At 47.2% G+C, this 22,368-nt stretch overlaps 1 protein-coding gene and 1 pseudogene across 1 annotated transcript; one reads left to right on the forward strand and one right to left on the reverse strand.

The window, feature by feature from the left end:
* The window catches only part of LOC120031926, a 100,321-nt pseudogene extending 81,629 nt beyond the window's left edge, over positions 1-18,692 (forward strand).
* Positions 18,693-19,129: 437 nt separating this feature from the next.
* LOC120031927 (NADH dehydrogenase [ubiquinone] 1 alpha subcomplex subunit 5-like) lies at positions 19,130-22,196 on the reverse strand. Its single transcript, XM_038977784.1, has 5 exons — positions 22,123-22,196; positions 21,616-21,660; positions 21,411-21,527; positions 21,100-21,165; positions 19,130-19,334 (listed from the first exon to the last, which is right to left on the reverse strand). Exons 1-5 carry the CDS (start codon positions 22,141-22,143, stop codon positions 19,233-19,235), a joined length of 351 nt encoding a protein of 116 aa, XP_038833712.1. The 5' UTR covers positions 22,144-22,196; the 3' UTR covers positions 19,130-19,232.
* Positions 22,197-22,368: the final 172 nt, after the last annotated feature.

Below are 22,368 nucleotides of genomic sequence, written 5' to 3' on the forward strand. Positions count from 1 at the left end.
AGTGATTCCTATGGTATTGATGTAAAGAATATTTGTTGGTCTCTGGTGTGTAATGAGGAGCAACCAAACGCTGCACTTTGACACATTTATGAAATAGCTTATTTCAGTTACTAATAAGCATGCACCCATTTAAGAAAATGACTGTAAAAACGATTTAATCCCTGTTGATTGATGAGGATTTGAAAAATTGTATGGTTGAGAGGGATGAGGCAAAATGAATTTTATTTTTATTTTTTTATTTTAGTTCTCATTCAGTTCTCAACTAGGTAGGCCAGTTGAGAACAAGTTCTCATTTACAACTGTGACTTGGCCAAGATAAGGCAAAGCAGTGTGACACAAACAACACAGAGTTATACATGGGATAAACAAACGTACAGTCAATAACAATAGAAAAATTGTTCAGCTATTTGAGCCAGCAAAGGGGGCTTTATTATTCTTAGGTAGCGGAATGACTTTAGCTTCCCTCCAGGGCTGAGGGCACACGCTCTCTAGTAGGCTTAAATTGAAAACATGTCAAATAGGAGTGGCAATATCGTCCGCAATTATCCTCAGTCATTTTCCATCCAAGTTGTCAGACCCTGGTGGCTTGTCATTGTTTTCACCTCTTCCACACTCACTTTACAGAATAAAAAAACTTTCATAATTTGAAAAAATAGTGTTTGACCAGATACAATGCTATTTTACAGTAAACAAATTGACAACAGACATTCAGGACACTTATAGGGAAGGACATTCAACAAGCACAGCACTTACACAAATGACTGATGATTGACTGAGAGAAATTGATGATAAAAAGATTGGTGGGGTTGTTTTGTTAGACTTCAGTGCAGCTTTTGACATTGTCGATCGTAGTCTGCTGCTGATTTTTCAATCTTTACTAACGACTTTGAGTAAAGCCAGTGTGTCTATGTATGCGGATGACTCAACACTATACACGTCAGCTACAACAACGACTGAAATGACTGCAACACTTAACAAAGAGCTGCAGTTAGTTTCAGAGTGGGTGGCAAGGAATAAGTTAGGATTAAATATATTTTTACTAAAAGCATTGTTTTTGGGACAAATCATTCACTAAACCCTCAAACCCCACCAAAATCTTGTAATAAATAATGTGGAAAATAAGCAAGTTGAGTTGACGAAACTGCTTGGAGTGTACTGAATTGTAAACTGTCATGGTTAAAACATATTGATATAACAGTAGCTAAGATTGGGAGAAGTCTGTCCATAATAAAGTGCAGGTCTACCTTCTTAACAGCACTATGAACAAGTCAGGTCCTACAGGCCCTAGTTTTGTCGCACCTGGACTATTCAGTCGTGTGGTCAGGTGCCACAAACATAATAAAATTGCAATTGGCTCAGAACAGGGCAGCACGGCTGGCCCTTGAATGTACACAGAGAGCTAACATCAATAATATGCACGTCAATTTCTCCTGGCTCAAAGTGGAGGAGCGATCATTACTTGTATTTGTGAGAGGTATTGACATGTTGAATACATACCCCACAAGACATGCCACGAGGTTTCTTCACAGTCCCCAAGTCCAGAACAGACTATGGGAGGCGCACAGTACTACATATAACCATGTCTACATGGAACTCTATTCCACATCAGGTAACTGATGCAAGCAGTAGAATTAGATTTAAAAAAACAGATAAAAATACACCTTATGAGGGGCCTCCCAAGTGGTGCAGCGGTCTAAGACACTGCATTGCAGTGCTTGAGGCGTCACTACAGACCTAGTTTCAATCCCAAGCTGTGTCACAACCGGCCATGACTGGTAGTCCCATAGGGCGGCGCACAATTGGACCAGCGTCGTCTGGGTTAGGGGAGGGTTTGGCCGGGGGGGCTTTACTTGGCTCATCGCGTTCAAGCAATATATGAAAAATGATCAAATACTAGGTGGTAGGTGAATACTAGGTGGTAGGTGATCAAATACTTATGTCATGCAATAAAATGCAAATGAATTACTTAAAAATCATACAGTGTGATTTTCTGGATTTTTGTTTTAGATTCCGTCTCTCACAGTTGAAGTGTACCTATGATAAAAAATTACAGACCTCTACATGCTTTGTAAGTAGGAAAACCTGCAAAATCGACAGTGTGTCAAATACTTGTTCTCCACACTGTGTATATATATACAGTTGAAGTCAGAAGTTTACATACACCTTAGCCAAATACATTTAAACTCAGTTTTTCACAATTCCTGGCATTTAATCCTAGTAAGAATTCCCTGTCATAGGTCAGTTAGGATCACTACTTTATTTTAAGAATGTGAAATGTCAGAATAATTGTAGAGAGAATGATTTATTTCAGCTTTTATTTTTTTCATCACATTCCCAGTGGGTCCAAAGTTTATATACACCCAATTAGTATTTGGTAGCATTGTCTTTAAATTGTTTAACTTGGGTTAAACGTTTTGGGTAGCCTTCCACAAGCTTCCCACAATAAGTTGGGTGAATTTTGGCCCATTCCTCCTGACAGAGCTGGTGTAACTGAGTCAGGTTTGTAGGCCTCCTTGCTCGCACACGCCTTTTCAGTTCTGCCCACAAATTTTCAATATAATTGAGGTCAGGGCTTTGTGATGGCCACTCCAATACCTTTGACTTTGTTGTCCTTAATCCATTTTGCCACAACTTTGGAAGTATGCTTGGGGTCATTGTCCATTTGAAGACCCATTTGCGACCAAGCTTTAACTTCCTGACTGATGTCTTGAGATGTTGCTTCAATATACCCACATAATTTTCCGTCCTCATGATGCCATCTATTTTGTGAAGTGCACCAGTCGCTCCTGCAGCAAAGCACCCCCACAACATGAAGCTGCCACCCCCGTGCTTCACGGTTGGGATGGTGTTCTTCAGCTTGCAAGCCTCCCCTTTTTTCCTCCAAACATAATGAAGGTCATTATGGCCAAACAGTTCTATTTTTGTTTCATCAGACCAGAGGACATTTCTCCAAAAAGTACGCTCTTTGTCCCCATGTGCAGTTGCAAACTGTAGTCTGGCTTTTCTTATGGCAGTTTTGGAGCAGTGACTTCTTCCTTGCTCAGCGGCCTTTCAGGTTATGTCGATATAGGACTCGTTTTACTGTGGATATAGATACTTTTGTACCGGTTTCCTCCAGCATCTTCACAAGGTCCTTTGCTGTTGTTCTGGGATTGATTTGCACTTTTCACACCAAAGTACGTTAATCTCTAGGAGACGGAATGCGTCTCCTTCCTGAGCGGTATGACGGCTGCGTGGTCCCATGGTGTTTATACTTGAGTACTATTGTTTGTACAAATGAACGTGGGAGCTTCAGGAAATTGCTCCCAAGGAAGAACCAGACTTGTGGAGGTCTACAATTTTTTTTCTGAGGTCTTGGCTGATTTCGTTTGATTTTCCCATAATGTCAAGCAAAGAGGCACTGAGTTTGAAGGTAGGCCTTGAAATACATCCACAGGTACACCTCCAATTGACTCAAATGATGTCAATTAGCCTAGCAGAAGCTTCTAAAGCCATGACATAATTTTCTGGAATTTTCCAAGCAGTTTAAAGGCACAGTCAACTTAGTGTATGCAAACTTCTGACCCACTGGAATTGTGCTACAGTGAATTATAATTGAAATAATCTTTCTGTAAACAATTGTTGGAAAAACTACTTGTGTCATGCACAAAGTAGATGTCCTAACCAACTTGCCAAAACTATAGTTTGTTAACAAGAAATTTGTGAAGTGGTTGAGAAACGAGTTTTAATGACTCCAACCTAACTGTATGTAAACTTCCGACTTCAACTGTATATATTGTACCAGTCAAAAGCTTGGACACACCTACTCATTCAAGGGTTTTTCTTTATTTGTACTATTTTCTACATTGTAGAATAATAGTGAAGACATCAAAACTATATAATAACACACATATCAAATCATGTAGTAACCAAAAAAAGTGTTAAACAAATCAAAATATATTTGAGATTTGAGGTTCTTCAGTAGTCACCTGGAATTCATTTCAATTAACAGGTTTGCCTTGTTAAAAGTGAATTTGTGGAATTTATTTCCTTAAAGCGTTTGAGCCAATCAGTTCTGTTGTGACAAGGTAGGGGGGGTATACAGAAGATAGCCCTATTTGGTAAAAGATCAAGTCCATATTATGGCAAGAACAGCTCAAATAAGTAAAAAGAAACGACAGTCCATCATTATTTTAAGACATGAAGGTCAGTCAATACGGAAAATTTCAATAACTTTAAAGGTTTCTTCAAGTGCAGTCGCAAAAACCATCAAACGCTATGATGAAATTGGGTCTCATGAGGACCGCCACAGGAATGGAAGACCCAGAGTTACATCTGCTGCAGAGGATACGTTTATTAGAGTTACCAGCCTCAGAAATTGCAGCCCAAATAAATGCTTCACAGAGTTCAAGTAACAGACACATCTCAACATCAACTGTTTAGAGGAGACTCTGTGAATCAGTCCTTCATGGTCGAATTGCTGCAAAGAAACCACTACTAAAGGACACCAATAAAAATAATTGACTTGGTTTGGCCAAGAAACACGAGCAATGAACATTAGACTGGTGGAAATCTGTCCTTTGGTCTGAAGTCCAAATTTGAGATGTTTTGTTCCAATCGCTGTGTCTTTGTGAGACGTGGTGTGGGTGAACGGATGATCTCTGCATGTGTGTTTCCCACCGTAAAGCATGGAGGTGCTATGGTGTGGGGGTACTTTGCTGATGACACTGTCAGTTATTTATTTAGAATTCAATGCACACTTAACCAGCATGACTACCACAGCATTCTGCAGCTATACGCCATCCCATCTGGTTTGGGCTTAGTGAAACTATCATTTGTTTTTCAACTGGACAATGACCCAACACACCTCCAGGCTGTGTAAGGGCTATTTGACCAAGAAGGAGAGTGATGGAGTGCTACATCAGATGACCTGGCCTCCACAAGGGATGAGTCGGACTCCAGAGTGAAAGAAAAGCAGCCAAAAAGTGCTCAGCACATGTGGGAACTCCTTCAAAGCTGTTGGAAAAGCATTCCAGGTGAAGCTGGTTGAGAGAATGCCAAGAGTGTGCAAGCTGTCATCAATCCAAAGGGGGCCTATTTGAAGAATCTCAAATGCAAAATATATTTTGATTTGTTTAACACTTTTTTGGTTACTACATGATTTGATATGTGTTATTTCATAGTTTTGATGTCTTCACTATTATTCTACAATGTAGAAAATAGTACAAATAAAGAAAACCCTTGAATGAGTAGGTGTTCTAAAACTTTTGACCAGTAGTATACATATTACCTCAGTTACCTCAACTAACCGGTGCCCTCGCACATTGACTCTGTACCGGTACCCCCTGTATATAGCCTCCACATTGACTCTGTACCGGTACCCCCTGTATATAGCCTCCACATTGACTCTGTACCGGTACCCCCTGTATATAGCCTCCACGTTGACTCTGTATATAGCCTTGCTTGTTATTTTACTGCTGCTGTTTAATTATTTGTTACTTTTATTTTCTATTTTTTACTTAACACTTTTTTTTATTTTTTTATCTTTACTTCTTAAAGCATTGTTGGTTAAGTTCTTGTTAGTAAGCATTTCACTGTAAGGTGTACCTGTTGTATTCGGTGCATGTGACAAATACGATTTGATTTGACAAACACAGACATACTCAGGTGTGAACAGGAAGCTACTTCAGGGCTGGTATCCTGACACCTTTCTGTGTGTGTGTGTGTGGGCACGTGCATGTCATGAATGCCAGTTTGTGTGTGCATGTGTGTGCTTGTCTGCCATCCACGCAAGTACACTCTGAGCTAATAGTTAACTGTTGCTGTGCCATTTTTAGACCGTTGCTATGCCACCACTTTGCACATGTTGTCTGAACTCTCGCTTTTTCTCTCTCTGTCTTCCTGAGATGGCCCTAATTCCTCTCTCTGTCTTCCTGAGATGGCCCCAATTCCTCTCTCTGTCTTCCTGAGATGGCCCCAATTCCTCTCTCTCTGTCTTCCTGAGGGCCCTAATGTCTCTCTTTCTGTTATCCAATCAGCACTCTGTCTACGGTGTGAAGGTTCAGATTACTTCCAGATCATTCCACTCCCAATGTTATTTTCAGAGCTTGTCTATGACTTTTCCTCCTATTTTCTCCTCTCCAATCATTTGATTAAGTCTAGTAGGCATGATGAGGATTAGATTGTGTGTGTGACCTGCTTGTCATCACCTCTGACATGAGTGGTGGTGAGGTGTCCCCATCCGCCTGTGGAACATGGCCTGAAGACAGCAGCACAAACTGCTACTACAGCTGGATCCTGGTTCCTGCCCCATTTCTGTGTGGCCCCTCCTCGCTCTGCTATAGCAGTGGGAGCTGGCTTCTGGCTCCTGTGGGCCCTTGCTCTCACTGATGCTGTGTGTCTGCTGAGTACTACAGGTGCCCTGACTTTTCTCTCTCTCTTCCCTCCACCTATTTCTCTTTCTCCCCCCTCTCCCTTTCTCTCTCTCCTGCTCTCTCTCTTCCTCTATTTCTCTCCCTCCCTCCATCCTTCCATTCTTCTCTCACTCTCTCTTTCTCTCTAGCTGTCTACCCAGGGGGATGCCAGTCAGGTGATAGGGCCTCTCACAGAAGGCCAGAGGAGGAACATGGCGGTGGTCAACTCCCTCTACAGACTACACCAAGATGTTGCTAAGGTAACACACACACCAATACGCTCACACACACGTGTGAGAGCGAGAGATGCAGCGAGAGGGAGGGAGAGCGAGAGGAGCAGCGAGAGGGAGGGAGAGCGAGAGGAGCAGCGAGAGGGAGGGAGAGCGAGAGGAGCAGCGAGAGGGAGGGAGAGCGAGAGGAGCAGCGAGAGGGAGGGAGAGCATGCAGCGAGAGGGAGGGAGAGCGAGAGATGCAGCGAGAGGGAGGGAGAGCGAGAGATGCAGCGAGAGGGAGGGAGAGCGAGAGATGCAGCGAGAGGGAGGGAGAGCGAGAGATGCAGCGAGAGGGAGGGAGAGCGAGAGATGCAGCGAGAGGGAGGGAGAGCGAGAGATGCAGCGAGAGGGAGGGAGAGCGAGAGATGCAGCGAGAGGGAGGGAGAGCGAGAGATGCAGCGAGAGGGAGGGAGAGCGAGAGATGCAGCGAGAGGGAGGGAGAGCGAGAGATGCAGCGAGAGGGAGGGAGAGCGAGAGATGCAGCGAGAGGGAGGGAGAGCGAGAGATGCAGCGAGAGGGAGGGAGAGCGAGAGATGCAGCGAGAGGGAGGGAGAGCGAGAGATGCAGCGAGAGGGAGGGAGAGCGAGAGATGCAGCGAGAGGGAGGGAGAGCGAGAGATGCAGCGAGAGGGAGGGAGAGCGAGAGATGCAGCGAGAGGGAGGGAGAGCGAGAGATGCAGCGAGAGGGAGGGAGAGCGAGAGGAGCAGCGAGAGGGAGGGAGAGCGAGAGGAGCAGCGAGAGGGAGGGAGAGCGAGAGGAGCAGCGAGAGGGAGGGAGAGCGAGAGGAGCAGCGAGAGGGAGGGAGAGCGAGAGGAGCAGCGAGAGGGAGGGAGAGCGAGAGGAGCAGCGAGAGGGAGGGAGAGCGAGAGGAGCAGCGAGAGGGAGGGAGAGCGAGAGGAGCAGCGAGAGGGAGGGAGAGCGAGAGGAGCAGCGAGAGGGAGGGAGAGCGAGAGGAGCAGCGAGAGGGAGGGAGAGCGAGAGGAGCAGCGAGAGGGAGGGAGAGCGAGAGGAGCAGCGAGAGGGAGGGAGAGCGAGAGGAGCAGCGAGAGGGAGGGAGAGCGAGAGGAGCAGCGAGAGGGAGGGAGAGCGAGAGGAGCAGCGAGAGGGAGGGAGAGCGAGAGGAGCAGCGAGAGGGAGGGAGAGCGAGAGGAGCAGCGAGAGGGAGGGAGAGCGAGAGGAGCAGCGAGAGGGAGGGAGAGCGAGAGATGCAGCGAGAGGGAGGGAGAGCGAGAGATGCAGCGAGAGGGAGGGAGAGCGAGAGATGCAGCGAGAGGGAGGGAGAGCGAGAGATGCAGCGAGAGGGAGGGAGAGCGAGAGATGCAGCGAGAGGGAGGGAGAGCGAGAGATGCAGCGAGAGGGAGGGAGAGCGAGAGATGCAGCGAGAGGGAGGGAGAGCGAGAGATGCAGCGAGAGGGAGGGAGAGCGAGAGATGCAGCGAGAGGGAGGGAGAGCGAGAGATGCAGCGAGAGGGAGGGAGAGCGAGAGGAGCAGCGAGAGGGAGGGAGAGCGAGAGGAGCAGCGAGAGGGAGGGAGAGCGAGAGATGCAGCGAGAGGGAGGGAGAGCGAGAGGGAGGGAGAGCGAGAGGAGCAGCGAGAGGGAGGGAGAGCGAGAGGAGCAGCGAGAGGGAGGGAGAGCGAGAGGAGCAGCGAGAGGGAGGGAGAGCGAGAGGAGCAGCGAGAGGGAGGGAGAGCGAGAGGAGCAGCGAGAGGGAGGGAGAGCGAGAGGAGCAGCGAGAGGGAGGGAGAGCGAGAGGAGCAGCGAGAGGGAGGGAGAGCGAGAGGAGCAGCGAGAGGGAGGGAGAGCGAGAGGAGCAGCGAGAGGGAGGGAGAGCGAGAGGAGCAGCGAGAGGGAGGGAGAGCGAGAGGAGCAGCGAGAGGGAGGGAGAGCGAGAGGAGCAGCGAGAGGGAGGGAGAGCGAGAGGAGCAGCGAGAGGGAGGGAGAGCGAGAGGAGCAGCGAGAGGGAGGGAGAGCGAGAGGAGCAGCGAGAGGGAGGGAGAGCGAGAGGAGCAGCGAGAGGGAGGGAGAGATGCAGCGAGAGGGAGGGAGAGATGCAGCGAGAGGGAGGGAGAGCGAGAGATGCAGCGAGAGGGAGGGAGAGATGCAGCGAGAGGGAGGGAGAGCAAGAGATGCAGCGAGAGGGAGGGAGAGTGAGAGATGCAGCGAGAGGGAGGGAGAGCGAGAGATGCAGCGAGAGGGAGGGAGAGCGAGAGGAGCAGCGAGAGGGAGGGAGAGCGATTAAATTCTACAACCACCTAAAAGGAAGCGATTCCCAGACCTTCCATAACAAAGCCATCACCTACAGAGAGATTAACCTGGAGAAGAGTCCCCTAAGCAAGCTGGTCCTGGGGCTCTGTTCACAAAAACAAACAGATCCCACAGAGCCCCAGGACAGCAACACAATTAGATCCAACCAAATCACGAGAAAACAAAAAGATAATTACTTGACACATTGGAAAGAATTAACAAAAAAACAGAGCAAACTAGAATGCTATTTGGCCCTAAACAGAGAGTACACCGTGGCAGAATACCTGACTACTATGACTGACCCAAACTTAAGGAAAGCTTTGACTATGTACAGACTCAGTGAGCATAGCCTTGCTATTGAGAAAGGCCGCCGTAGGCAGACCTGGCTCTCAAGAGAAGACAGGCTATGTGCACACTGCCCACAAAATGAGGTGGAAACTGAGCTGCACTTTCTAACCTCCTGCCAAATGTATGACCATATTAGAGACACATATTTCCCTCAGATTACACAGATCCACAAAGAATTTGAAAACACTTCCGATTTTGATCAACTCCCAAATCTACTGGGTGGAATACCACGGTGTGCCATCACAGCAGCAATATGTGTGACCTGTATAAAGCCCCTTGAATAAAGCCCCTTGAATTAAATTGAGAAGCAGCGAGAGGGGGAGAGAGAAGCAGCGAGAGGGTGAGAGAGAAGCAGCGAGAGGAGGAGAGAGAAGCAGCGAGAGGAGGAGAGAGAAGCAGCGAGAGGAGGAGAGAGAAGCAGCGAGAGGAGGAGAGAGAAGCAGCGAGAGAGAGAGGGAGAGAAGCAGCGAGAGGGAGAGAGAGAAGCAGCGAGAGGGAGAGAGAGAAGCAGCGAGAGGGAGAGAGAGAAGCAGCGAGAGGGAGAGAGAGAAGCAGCGAGAGGGGGAGAAGCAGCGAGAGGGGGAGAAGCAGCGAGAAGGGGAGAAGCAGCGAGAGGGGGAGAGAAGCAGCGAGAGGGGGAGAGAAGCAGCGAGAGGGGGAGAGAAGCAGCGAGAGGGAGAGAGAGAAGCAGCGAGAGGGAGAGAGAGAAGCAGCGAGAGGGAGAGAGAGAAGCAGCGAGAGGGAGAGAGAGAAGCAGCGAGAGGGGGAGAAGCAGCGAGAGGGGGAGAGAAGCAGCGAGAGGGAGGGGGAGAGAGAGAAGCAGCGAGAGGGGGAGAGAGAAGCAGCGAGAGGGGGAGAGAGAAGCAGAGAGAGAGAGAAGCAGCGAGAGGGGGAGAGAGAAGCAGCAAGAGGGGGAGAGAGAAGCAGCAAGAGGGGGAGAGAGAAGCAGTGAGAGAGAGAAGCAGTGAGAGAGAGAAGCAGGGAGAGAGAGAGAAGCAGCGAGAGGGGGAGAGAGAGAGAAGCAGCGAGAGGGGGAGAGAGAGTGAAGCAGTGAGAGGGGGAGAGAGAGAAGCAACGAGAGGGGGAGAGAGAGAAGCAGCGAGAGGGGGAGAGAGAGAAGCAGCGAGAGGGGGAGAGAGAAGCAGCGAGAGGGGGAGAGAGAGAAGCAGCGAGAGGGGGAGAGAGAGGGGGAGAGAGAGAAGCAGCGAGAGGGGGAGAGAGAGAAGCAGCGAGAGGGGGAGAGAGAGAAGCAGCGAAAGGGGGAGAGAGAGAAGCAGCGAGAGGGGGAGAGAGAGAAGCTGCGAGAGGGGGAGAGAGAGAAGCTGCGAGAGGGGGAGAGAGAGAAGCTGCGAGAGGGGGAGAGAGAGAGAAGCAGCGAGAGGGGGAGAGAGAGAGAAGCAGCGAGAGGGGGAGAGAGAGAGAAGCAGTGAGAGGGGGAGAGAGAGAGAAGCAGCGAGAGGGGGAGAGCGAGAAGCAGCGAGAGGGGGAGAGCGAGAAGCAGCGAGAGGGGGAGAGCGAGAAGCAGCGAGAGGGGGAGAGCGAGAAGCAGCGAGAGGGGGAGAGCGAGAAGCAGCGAGAGGGGGAGAGCGAGAAGCAGCGAGAGGGGGAGAGCGAGAAGCAGCGAGAGGGGGAGAGAGAGAAGCAGCGAGAGGGGGAGAGAATCAGCGAGAGGGGGGCGCACGAGGGAGCGATGCGGCGCGAGAGGGGGAGAGATGCGGCGCGAGAGGGGGAGAGAGAGAAGCGGCGAGAGGGGGAGAGAGAGAAGCGGCGAGAGGGGGAGAGAGAGAAGCGGCGAGAGGGGGAGAGAGAGAAACGGCGAGAGGGGGAGAGAGAGAAGCGGCGAGAGGGGGAGAGAGAGAAGCGGCGAGAGTGGGAGAGAGAGAAGCGGCGAGAGGGGGAGAGAGAGAAGCGGCGAGAGGGGGAGAGAGAGAAGCGGCGAGAGTGGGAGAGAGAGAAGCGGTGAGAGGGGGAGAGAGAGAAGCGGCGAGAGGGGGAGAGAAAGAAGCGGCGAGAGGGGGAGAGAGAGAAGCGGCGAGAGGGGGAGAGGGAGAAGCGGCGAGAGGGGGAGAGAGAGAAGCAGCGAGAGGGGGAGAGGGAGAAGCGGCGCGCGAGGGAGAGATGCGGCGCGAGAGGGAGAGAAGCAGAGAGAGGGATGACGAAGGAAGGGATGGAGTCAGATGTAGAGAGAGAGCAAGAGAGAGAGAGAGAGAGAGAGAGTAAGAGGGAGGAGATGTGGAAACGTATTCCTTAATATGGCCCATTAAAGATGTATGATCTGCCCTGGTGCTGGGGCCTGTGTGATTAATAGTGGCATAAAAATAGATTACTCTGCCATCAAATATTTAGTGGCCTGGGAGATTGTCAAAATTGTACAATTTGAAAGCAGAGTGAGGCCGTTTCAGAAAGAACGCCTGGTTATTTTAAGAGGGAGGGAGGGAGGGAGGGGGAGAAAAGAAGGATGTGATGGAAGGAGGGACGTGGAGGATAGGAGAGGAGAGGAGAGGAAGGAGGGAGGATAAATGCTGTAATAACCGTTAGAGGAATACGGAGGGATATGTGAGGAAAGAGACGATTAGGGTTTGTCAGGTTTCACTGTAAGCTGACCTTTGTGTGTGTGTGTGTGTGTGTGTGTGTGCGTGTTCTCAGGTGATATCAGGATTGGGGTCATGTCCTCCGGCTGCTGAACATGCTCTCACTGCTTCCCTAGAGGTAAGACACACTCGTCTCCTCCCATACTGATCTACTCTTTTCCCCTCTCTACTCCTCCTCCTCTCATCTCATCTCCCCTACTTCAGGGGGCTTCACCCCCCCTTCGTCCCCCAAAAGGAGGGGGAAAAGTCCGAATTGTGGAATCGAAAAGGAAAAATAAGGTTCAAAAGACGTGAAAACGTCTTCCGTTGTGGATACCGTATATTTTTTTAATTCGAGAAAAATCTTCATCTTCCCCTCTTCTTTCTCTCCATTCTATCGGATGTGCAGATGGTTGTGGATTATGCTGTTGGTTTTTCATTATGGGGTTTGAATGGGCACTTTTGGAACTGAGTTCTGGAAACCAAATATTGGTATTGCTGCTGCATCTCCCCCTGGGAGGTAAAAGGGTAAACACTGAGTGGAGTGTGTAGACTCTTCTTTGGCAATCACTTGCTTTTTCTCACAAAGATATTTTGTTGTAACTGGGAAGACGGTCGGAGGCTTGTTTCTCTCTGCTTTCCGCCAATCCCACACGCCACACACAACGGAGGGGACTTTGTTAACTTTAGAGAGGAGATCTGAGCAGAGATCCGGTTATCTATTGTTGGCAGGGGCTTAGCTGACTAGCACACAAACAAACACAAACACACACAAACTGGGTCAGGTCTATTGAGTTTAGATTGATCTAAAGATGGACGATAAACTGGCGGCACCACTCCGAACCCCACGACAGACACACACACACACACATGCCCAAACACACAAACAGTCTCACACACACTCCTAGATCGCACTGCAAATGTCCGCTTATCAGCAAATCACATTCATGCAGCCTAGACGACCAGCAGCCACCTGTCTGTTTAGGTTGCTAGGCAATGGCAGACTTAAGCCAATCAGGTGTGTCCCTGTGGAGACGGTGTCCTTCTGCCACACACCTGGCCTGCAGATGCAAGCAGTTATGGTAATGTTTGTTCAGTTCATGTCTCCACTAATATTTGAGATGTCATTGTCTGACTGAGTTGTTTCAAAGTTATGACACAACCCTTTTGTATGCCTTATTAAATGATGCACTGTCTTGTGTGCCTGTAGGGAGTACAGGCTCTGATGGCCAGTGCAGTACAGCCTCTCCTGCTGTCGGTCAGTGACTCCATAGAAGCCATCATCATCACTATGCATCAGGAAGACTTCTCTGGGTTAGTATACACACACACTTTCAAACACCACAATCCTCCAGCTAGTCGCCCCCTTTCTAGGAGTAAGGTTGGGGTTTAAGTTGTTATAAAGGGTAACGTTTACAGGTGGGCTTGGTGACGTACTGCTACAGAGCATCATATGTGACAATAAGTGATCTGTGAAGCTATTATCTGATTGTCTCTGTGTTCCACCTGGCTCTAAACAGCATCTGTTGCTAATTTACATTTACAGTGTTTCTCTCTTTCCCCTGAGCTTGTGTTGTAATACAAGCATGACATTTACACACTCATACACACATCCTCAGACTATCTACTGTTCTACACACACCGCTCTGCTCTTGTATAGCATCCTGTGTGTGCGTGTGGGTGTGTATGTTGTCTCTTCAGCCCCCTTTCATGATCAGATAAACACAATGTGGTGAAGTAGATGAACTCACCCCTGCCCCCTTTCTCCCCAACAAATACACTTGCGCGCGCACACACACACACACACTTGCTCTTGCATTGCGCAGCGGGAGCTCCTTGCAGTGATCTTAAAACTTGTTCTAAAACCCACTCACCCTGTTCCTCACACACACACACACACACACACACACACACACACACACACACACATCCTCTGAGTGAACTCTTGGTCTCGCTACCGTCCCAGTCTCTCTGATCCATTGACCGTTTCCCAGATATAAACCATACATACACCCTGTAGCAGAGTAGCTGTTGCAGGATTTTAGTCACAGCGGCGATATTGACATGTTAAAAAAAAAGACTGAGGGGTTTGATTTTGTAAAAAGGTCAAGTCTGACTCCCCAAGCATCCATACAATGCCAGCCAAGGCAATAGCCCAGTGAAACCTAGCTGTGAGACCAGCAGCTCACTTGTATATGTGTGTACACACAAGTAGAACCAGTCTGGACTATAGAATTAAGAATGAATTTAATAGGATCTTTATGGTCTAGACCAGCGGTTCCCAAACTGTGGGGCGCGCCCCCTAGGTGGGGTGGCGGGGTCCGGCTTTCAACTTACTAGTGAAAGTTGTAACAGTAGAATGCACAAGGTGACATTTCTAAATTGGTTAGTGCATCATCAGTTCCTCTTGTCGTGTCAGTCATTACATACCTCAGAGAGCTAGTTAGAAGCCCATGTCGGATAACGTTTTCCAGCTCGGTCTTTTTAGCCCATAGATTAATTTTTTTGGTAATGTTCGAGTCACTCAAATATCACGAGTACACATTAGAACATGGCAAAATGTATAGAATTGCAAGAAAATGAGCTTTAAAACTGCAAAATGTTCTCTGCACCCAATGACCAAATGTGTAGAATTGCAGGAAATAATATTTTACACCTGCTAAATGTTCTCCCTGCTAACAAGAGGGGTGTGAACAGTGGTTGTGCCAAGATAAATAGACGGGGCTGTTTTCCAAAGCTGGAAGGGGGGCCTGAGTAAAAAAGTTTAGAGAGTTTAGACCCTCTACAGTTGCATTCAGATATTCTCCCTCCATTCATATTAGCCAGACTCGTCTCTGTACAATAGAGAGGCTCCCAATGGACCTGTAGACTCTGTTAGTCTTGGGGCTTTGCAGTCACGACACAGAGACACACACACACACACAGCTAGCAGGGTCCCGTTAGACAGAGCCACACAAAGGGTCCCTGCGTCAGTACTGTAGCCTCCTGCCGCTGGCTAAATGTTATCGGCCCCTGGCACACGCTGGTTATTCTGTCACGGCCATACATACAGAGACCGAGAGCTCAGATTGACATTCAGCGCTCTGAATACAGACTAGACTGCTTTGCGCTCTCTGATCTTACACAGACAAGGCCCTGCTGGTACTTAGCCGACTCGCAGATACACACATTTTGCATACACACACACATTCAGTAACACACACACACATAGGTTTAGTGTGTAGTCACTCAATCATTGTGGGCAATGGCCTGAGGTTCAAGGTTACGAGTCAGACCCTTAGTCTGTGACCTATACTAACCATAGGGTGTGTGTGTGTGTCTGTGTTCTATATATGTCTCTGTGTCCAGGTCTATGTCCACCCTGGGGAAGCCGGACGTGCCCTGTTCTCTGTACATGCGGGAGCTACAGGGCTTCGTGGGCCGTGTGATGGCGGACTACTTCCGCCACTTCCAGTGTGTCGACTTCATATACGACAACACGGAGAGCATCGCCCAGCGCTGCATCACACTGTTCATCCGCCACGCCAGCCTGCTGCGCCCCCTGGGGGAGGGAGGCAAGATGAGATTGGCGGCTGACTTCGCTCAGGTGAGGAGAAGGGCTTTATGTGAGGGTGTTATCGGTATCTCTCTCCGTATCTGCCTGTCTCTTGGGTTTTCCTGTGCATTTTGAAGTTCACCAAGTAACTCTATATTCGTGTTCTCACTGTGCTATTTCTTCTCTGTGTTTTTAGATGGAGCTGGCCGTCGCTCCTCTCTGTAGGAGAGTGTCTGAGCTGGGGAAACCCTACCGCCTGCTGAGATCATTCAGGTGTGTTATTACATCCCTGCTTGTTACACATGTATGACGCATTAGTGACACATAGTTGTTGCATCAGTTATGTCACCTATTCCTGTTAAACCTTTGAGATGGGGAACGTCTCAATAGCAGCGGTAGTTTCCAGAGTGAGGGTGGATCTTAATGAAGATGTTAGTCATTATTGGAGGGTTAGAGAGCTGTAATTCTCCCTACCGTCTGCCTCGGTCTCTACTTAGACGCTCGGATAATGCGTTAAAGATAATGGGTAAAGGCGTAACATAATGAACATGTTATTTCGGCTAGACACCTCAATGTAGACGAGACATTTTGTGTGTGTGTGTGTGTGTGTGTGTGTGTGTGTGTGTGTGTGTGTGTGTGTGTGTGTGTGTGTGTGTGTGTGTGTGTGTGTGTGTGTGTGTGTGTGTGTGTGTGTGTGTGTGTGTTGTTAGGCCCCTGCTGTTCCAGAACAGTGAGCTGATAGCCAGCAGTCCAGCCGTGGGGAATCTGATTCCATACAGCACCCTGCTACACTTCCAGTTCACCAGAGCACCGTCTGAGCTCAAATCACCTCACCAGGTACACACACTATATATACAAAAGTATGTGGACACCCCTTCAAATTAGTGGATTTGGCTATTTCAGCCACACCTGTTGCTGACAGGTGTATAAAATCGAGCACACAGCCTTACAATTTCCATAGACAAACATTGGCAGTAGAATGGCCTTACTGAAGAGCGCAGTGACTTTCAACGTGGCACCGTCATAGGATGCCACCTTTCCAACAAGTCAGTTCGTCAAATTTCTGCCCTGCTAGAGCTGCCCCGGTCAACTGTAAGTGCTGTTATTGTGAAGTGGAAACGTCTAAGAGCAACAGCGGCTCAGCCGCAAAGTGGTAGGTCACACAAGCTCACAGAATGGGCCCGCCGAGTGCTGACGTGCGTAGCATGTCAAAATCGTCTGTCCTCTGTTGCAACACTCACTACTGAGTTCCAAACTGCCTCTGGAAGCAAGGTCAGCACAAGAACTGTTCGTTGGAAGCTTCATGAAATGGGTTTCCATGGCCGAGCAGTCCCACACAAGCCTAAGATCACCATGCGCAATTCCAAGCGTCGGCTGGAGTGGTGTAAAGCTCGCCGCCATCGGACTGTGGAGCAGTGGAAACGCGTTCTCTGGATTGATGAATCACGCTTCACCATCTGTCAGGCCGTCGGACGAATCTGGGTTTGGCGGATGCCAGGAGAAAGTTTGGTGGAGGAGGAATAATGGTCTGGGGCAGTTTTTCATGATTCGGACTAGGCCCTTTAGTTCCAGTGAAGGGAAATCAATGCTACAGCATACAATTACATTCTAGACGATTCTGTGCTTCCAACTTTGTGGCAACAGTTTGGGGTAGGCTCTTTGCTGTTTGCTGTACACAAAACGAGGTCCATACAGAAATGGTTTGTCGAGTTCGGTGTTGAAGACCTTGACTGGCCTGCACAGAGCCCTGACCTCAACCCCATCGAACATCTTCGGGATGAATTGGAACGCTGACTGCGAGCCAGGTCCAATCACCCAACATCAGTGCCCGACCTCACTAATGCTCTTGTGGCTGAATGGAAGCAAATCCCTGCAGCAATGTTCCAACATCTAGTGGAAAGCCTTTCCAGAAGAGTGGAGGCTGTTATAGCAGCAAAGGGGGGATATCATATCAATGCCCATGATTTCAGATGTTCGACGAGCAGGTGTCCATATACATTTGGTCATGTAGAGTACCCATACACACTCCTATACACACTAATCTATACTGCTTCCAACCATCGTTATCTTAACTTGGTATTAATTCTTCCTCTTCCACAGAGAGCAGAGTGGTCCATCGCTCGCTACTCCCAGTGGCTGGATGACCACCCTTCAGAGAGAGACCGCCTCACACTCATTAGGTAACTGCAGGAGAACGACAAACGTCTTACAGCCTTTGAGACCGCTGGTGGGTTGTTTGGTATCACTCAGAGGAGTGAGTGAGCACCCTCTTGTGGTAAAATGATGAAATTCCTATCAGTTCTATTGGGTAGTGTGTCTTTAGTAATGCCATCTCCTTCTGTGTGTGCTAGGGGTGCTCTGGAGGCCTACATGCAGAGTGTGAGGGCTCGTCAGGGGAAGGAGTTTGCCCCGGTCTACCCCATCATGGTCCAGCTGCTGCAGAGGGCCACCAGCGGAGCCCAGGACCTGAGGGAACTACAGCTCCCATGATGCAACTGTCTGCACTTCACATGAGCATGGAGAACACATCCCAATATTATGACTATAGAATTAGTAGAACGGACATGGCTATGAAAATCGTTTGGCTTTTTTTATGTGCCACCCAACAGAAGTTTCCATTATTGATATGACTTCAGTGTTGCTCGTTTCTATGGATGTGATGAGCAGCAATTCCAAATTGAAAACTACCCACAATGTTGTATGAAAATGTCTGTTCTGCTAATTCTATGGCTATGCCACAGAGGGCAGCACAAGGGGGCAGTTACCTGTGCTTCATACTGGTGAATGGGAAATACACACTTGCTAGTTATTGGTAGGGCCTTTACTGGTTAAACAAATGTTGTACTATTAAATGCTTTATGGTGAACAATACTTATTATAAGGAATGATTGATGGTAGGGCTTTAATAATAGTTAACCTAATCTAAGGGCTCGATTCAATCCGTATCGCGGAAATTCCGCATTAAAGGCAATGTCCTTGCCGTGTTAGCGGAGACTGCATTCACGGTAAACGATGTCGGTTCAGAGTGTGCTATCTGTAACGCTTCAGCGATATGGTTTGAATAGAGCCCTTAGTCGATTACACATAACTGATTCAGCTCTTTTCCCCTGTCTGGTCTATAGAACTGTTCATATGTTATCTTATTTAATGAGGTCCTGTCGATGTAAAGCTCTAAGGTTGTGGTTATAAAACGAGAAGTTAAACAAGTTGTCGTGCCTGATGTGAAGGCTTGTATCTTGAGCCCCGTTTATACCTGGTAACATGCAGCATGTGTCTTGATCTTGTCCACATTTTGAGACGGGTGTAGATGATTAAAATGACTGACCTTCAGTATACATGTATTGGTTGGATGAAAGCTCAGTGGGCAGAGTTGAGGTGACTAGTGAGTCAAATAAAATAACGGCCTTACAGGTGGATGGGTATTATATGCATGTTGCGATCCACATGGGTGCCAGTTCAAATCCCAGTTGTGAACTTTAAATGAGGTGCACTAGGATAGGATGATGCTTTTTCTCAAAGGTAGTCTATTTATAGCCCTGGTTACACCTTGCATTAATTAAATGTGGTTTTTGTGATCAAGATGATCCGATCACTCTGTTCAAGGTTTGTCAGGTTTACACATGGTGTATTCATTAATGCAAACAAGATCAGGGCTCTAGACATGTTTTTCAAAGAGTATCTTGCTATTGAACTTCCTTGGTTTGGCTGAGTGTTTTTATGTAACTGCCTGAAAAATGTTAGTACCCACAAGGCAAAAATGTTAAATCTTTTTTTTTTTACAAGGATAGGGATAATATTTCCACAGCTTTATTTGTACATGCTTCATTGGGAATTACACTGACACAAACAGACAAATACAGGAAGTAGTCTTTAAACGGGCCACTTCCATTGGTTGACAGGAGGCTCTTCAATCAGTGGTTCCCATGGTTTCCATTCCGCCATCTTCCTGGATAGAGCCAACTCACACTCCGCCTGGAGGAAATGAGTGGGTCAGATAAGGCAAGAGATGTATGATGAAGAGGGAGATACAGTATGTGGGAGGTTTTTGAATGCTACAAAACAATGTAGCCGTGGTTACACCTTGCATTAACATGGCTGTCGTCATCTGATCGAGATTTGTTGTGTCTACACGCGGTCATAAAATGGGATTCTTATCTGCCCACTTCGTATTGTGACCAGATTCCCTGGTCCCTCCCTGTAGGCAAATTAATTCAACCTGCTTTGGAACTACCGTTATGAGAAGCTGTATAAATTGACAGAAAACAGCACGCTTTTATACTCATCATTACAGCCTACTTTTGTTATCCAATGATTTAAGACTGGGCGTAATAGACTACTGTCCCGATAACCTCGACTTGTACAATATTCAGAGAATCTCTCCGATCCCTAACAATGTCACCACACAAACAATTTGACTATCTGGATGTATGTACAAAATACTATTATTGCACAGTATAAATAAAAATTACACTTAGGCCCTAATGCACACAGTAAAAACAGGATAAGTTACAAAGTGCATCTCTGAATGGCACAACGCATTATCTGGATAGGTTTGTTCTTTACGCATCGATGTTTACATACATCTTTATATTTATTGTAATATTGTAAATAACCTTTAGTATAGGCCTAAACAGTATTAAAGGAATAAAAAAGTAACATGCTGGGAGAATGACTGGTTTAGTTTCCTCCAAACCATTGATAATTCGCTAACGGTACCTCAATATGATAACCTATAGCAAGACGTGTGGTCAAATTAGAAATGCATGGATAAAAGCAGCAATCTATAAAAAGTGCAAAAGGAGCAAGCATGTAAAGTAAAGGCTTTATGAAAGGAACAGAGTCAATCTAAAAGTAGCCTAAAGAGTCCTTCGTAATTGAAACCTACATTAGCCTATTGGACAGTAGCCTCGCTCATGCTTAGGCTACAGAAAGCTATGCGCCTCTACGCATCAGTTTGGACATCTTCTGCACTTTATTGATATCTGAAAAGGATTGCATTATAATATCACTGTATTATTTTCATATCTGACACAGCAACTGAAATGGACTATTCACATCTCACAAAATGGACTATTCACTATTCACATCCTCCCCCTGTACTGAAGGGAACATTAGGCCTATACCTTACCATACACTGCTCTCTTCTGCTCCATCCCCAACACATGGTTACTTCAGTTTAAATTCTGCTATTACAGTCCTTGGCCTTTCTGTAGCCTATGATGTTTTCAAACATTTGATTTTGGCCTGGCATTTGATGTGAGAACGGGAGAACCCTTTTTCTCTCATTCGGGACAATATCTTTTAAACATATTTTTCTATTTGCTAATTTTAAGCAGAGCTGGACACGGTATTGGACTGTGACATATCTGACCACAGTGCCAGTTGGCACTTGGTTTCTAAAGACCATGATCTTAATTCAGCTTTTTTTTGAGGGGGCGGTACAACCGTGACGGTGGCCAAATTTATACGCTTTTATTGTCTGGATTTGTTTACACTAAAAGGATATCTGTACAAGATGCGTCTTCGACTACCTCCTGAGGTGGTCAGGAAGATATCACAATCAGATCACAATGTGTCTTGATTGTCTATACCTGTCAACAAATGTGGGCACAACCAGAATTTGGACACGATCAGGACAACGGACGCATGTAGAAACCAGGTATAAACGGGGCTAGAGAGAGCAACTTTAGGAGGAAGATGCAAAGCAATGAAAAGAGTGTGAGGCTCCTCTCTGTACCTGGTGAATGACCTCCTCGATCTGACCACAGTTGATTTTCTTCTCTAGTTTCTCCACATCAGGCTCCTTTCAATTGAAATGAAGAAAGACAATGAAATTATCTATATGGATTGAAACACAGATGCCATCCCAAACAATGTCCCGTAACATGATATGAAATATAAAAGTCAACAAGGGGATTACCTCAGAGGTTCAAGCTAATACATGAAATCACAGTCACAATGAGAGCTGGTAGGAAGAGTTCTACCCTGTTAAACTTTACCTGACCCTTGTCTAGATGTGAAAGTGAGGATGGTTGGAGTGGAACTTACGGCTTTGATAAGGTCAAAGCGGTCATTGACAAGCTGTTCTGTGTACTTTCTGTAGGCTGCGTCCTGAGGGATGACCTGGAGAGACGCCAGGATCTTACTGTACAAGATCCTCAGGCGCTGAGGGGACACACGCACACAGTTACATTATCATACCAAAGTAGGTGTGGTCCATTACTGCTGTTTATGGTCATTACTGGAGACTCACCTCATGAGGGTTGTGGGACACGGCCAGTCCCACCAAGCCTGTTGTCTGGGGGAAATATTACACACAATGAGCATAATAACTAGCTAGCACGTGAGACTACATAGTTAACGTTAGTAATCTCCTGGGTAAAATAGTCATACGGCATTCAGCAGGAAGGTGGAACATTACAGAACATATGGATAAAATGTCATGTACCTTTAAGTTCGTATCGTGTCAACCATGTAAGTTGGCTATATTTACTTCCCAACGGACAAGCCACTGGCCTAGGTAACTAACCCTGACATAGCAGATCAAAGTATATATCCACAAACCCTCCAGCAAATGATCAAGCTAGCTAAGTCTGTTAGCTAGAAGACGAGCCAGCCTAGCAGCTAGCTTACACGCATGCTTGTCAATAGAAAGCGACCAAGCTCATATCAATTGTAAAGTGAGAGGAAACTAACTGAATAAACAAAAGCACATTACATTTTCACAAAAGCATCATCATAATATGACCTCGACTCGTACCTTTTTCAGAACACCAGCCATGATTTTGGGCGCAATGGATTCTGGGTCACTTCTGTCGAATAAAAATGACGTCAACACGTCCTCGTTTTTTCAAAATAAAAGCTCAGCATGTTTGATTGTGTAGTAAGTACAGTCGTCGCCAAAAGTTTTGAGAATGACACAAATATTAATTTCTACAAAGTTTGCTGCTTCAGTGTCTTTAGATATTGTTGTCAGATGTTACTATGGAATACTGAAGTATAATTA

The sequence above is a fragment of the Salvelinus namaycush genome, chromosome 38, assembly GCF_016432855.1.
Source record: "Salvelinus namaycush isolate Seneca chromosome 38, SaNama_1.0, whole genome shotgun sequence".
Lineage (NCBI taxonomy): Eukaryota > Metazoa > Chordata > Actinopteri > Salmoniformes > Salmonidae > Salvelinus > Salvelinus namaycush.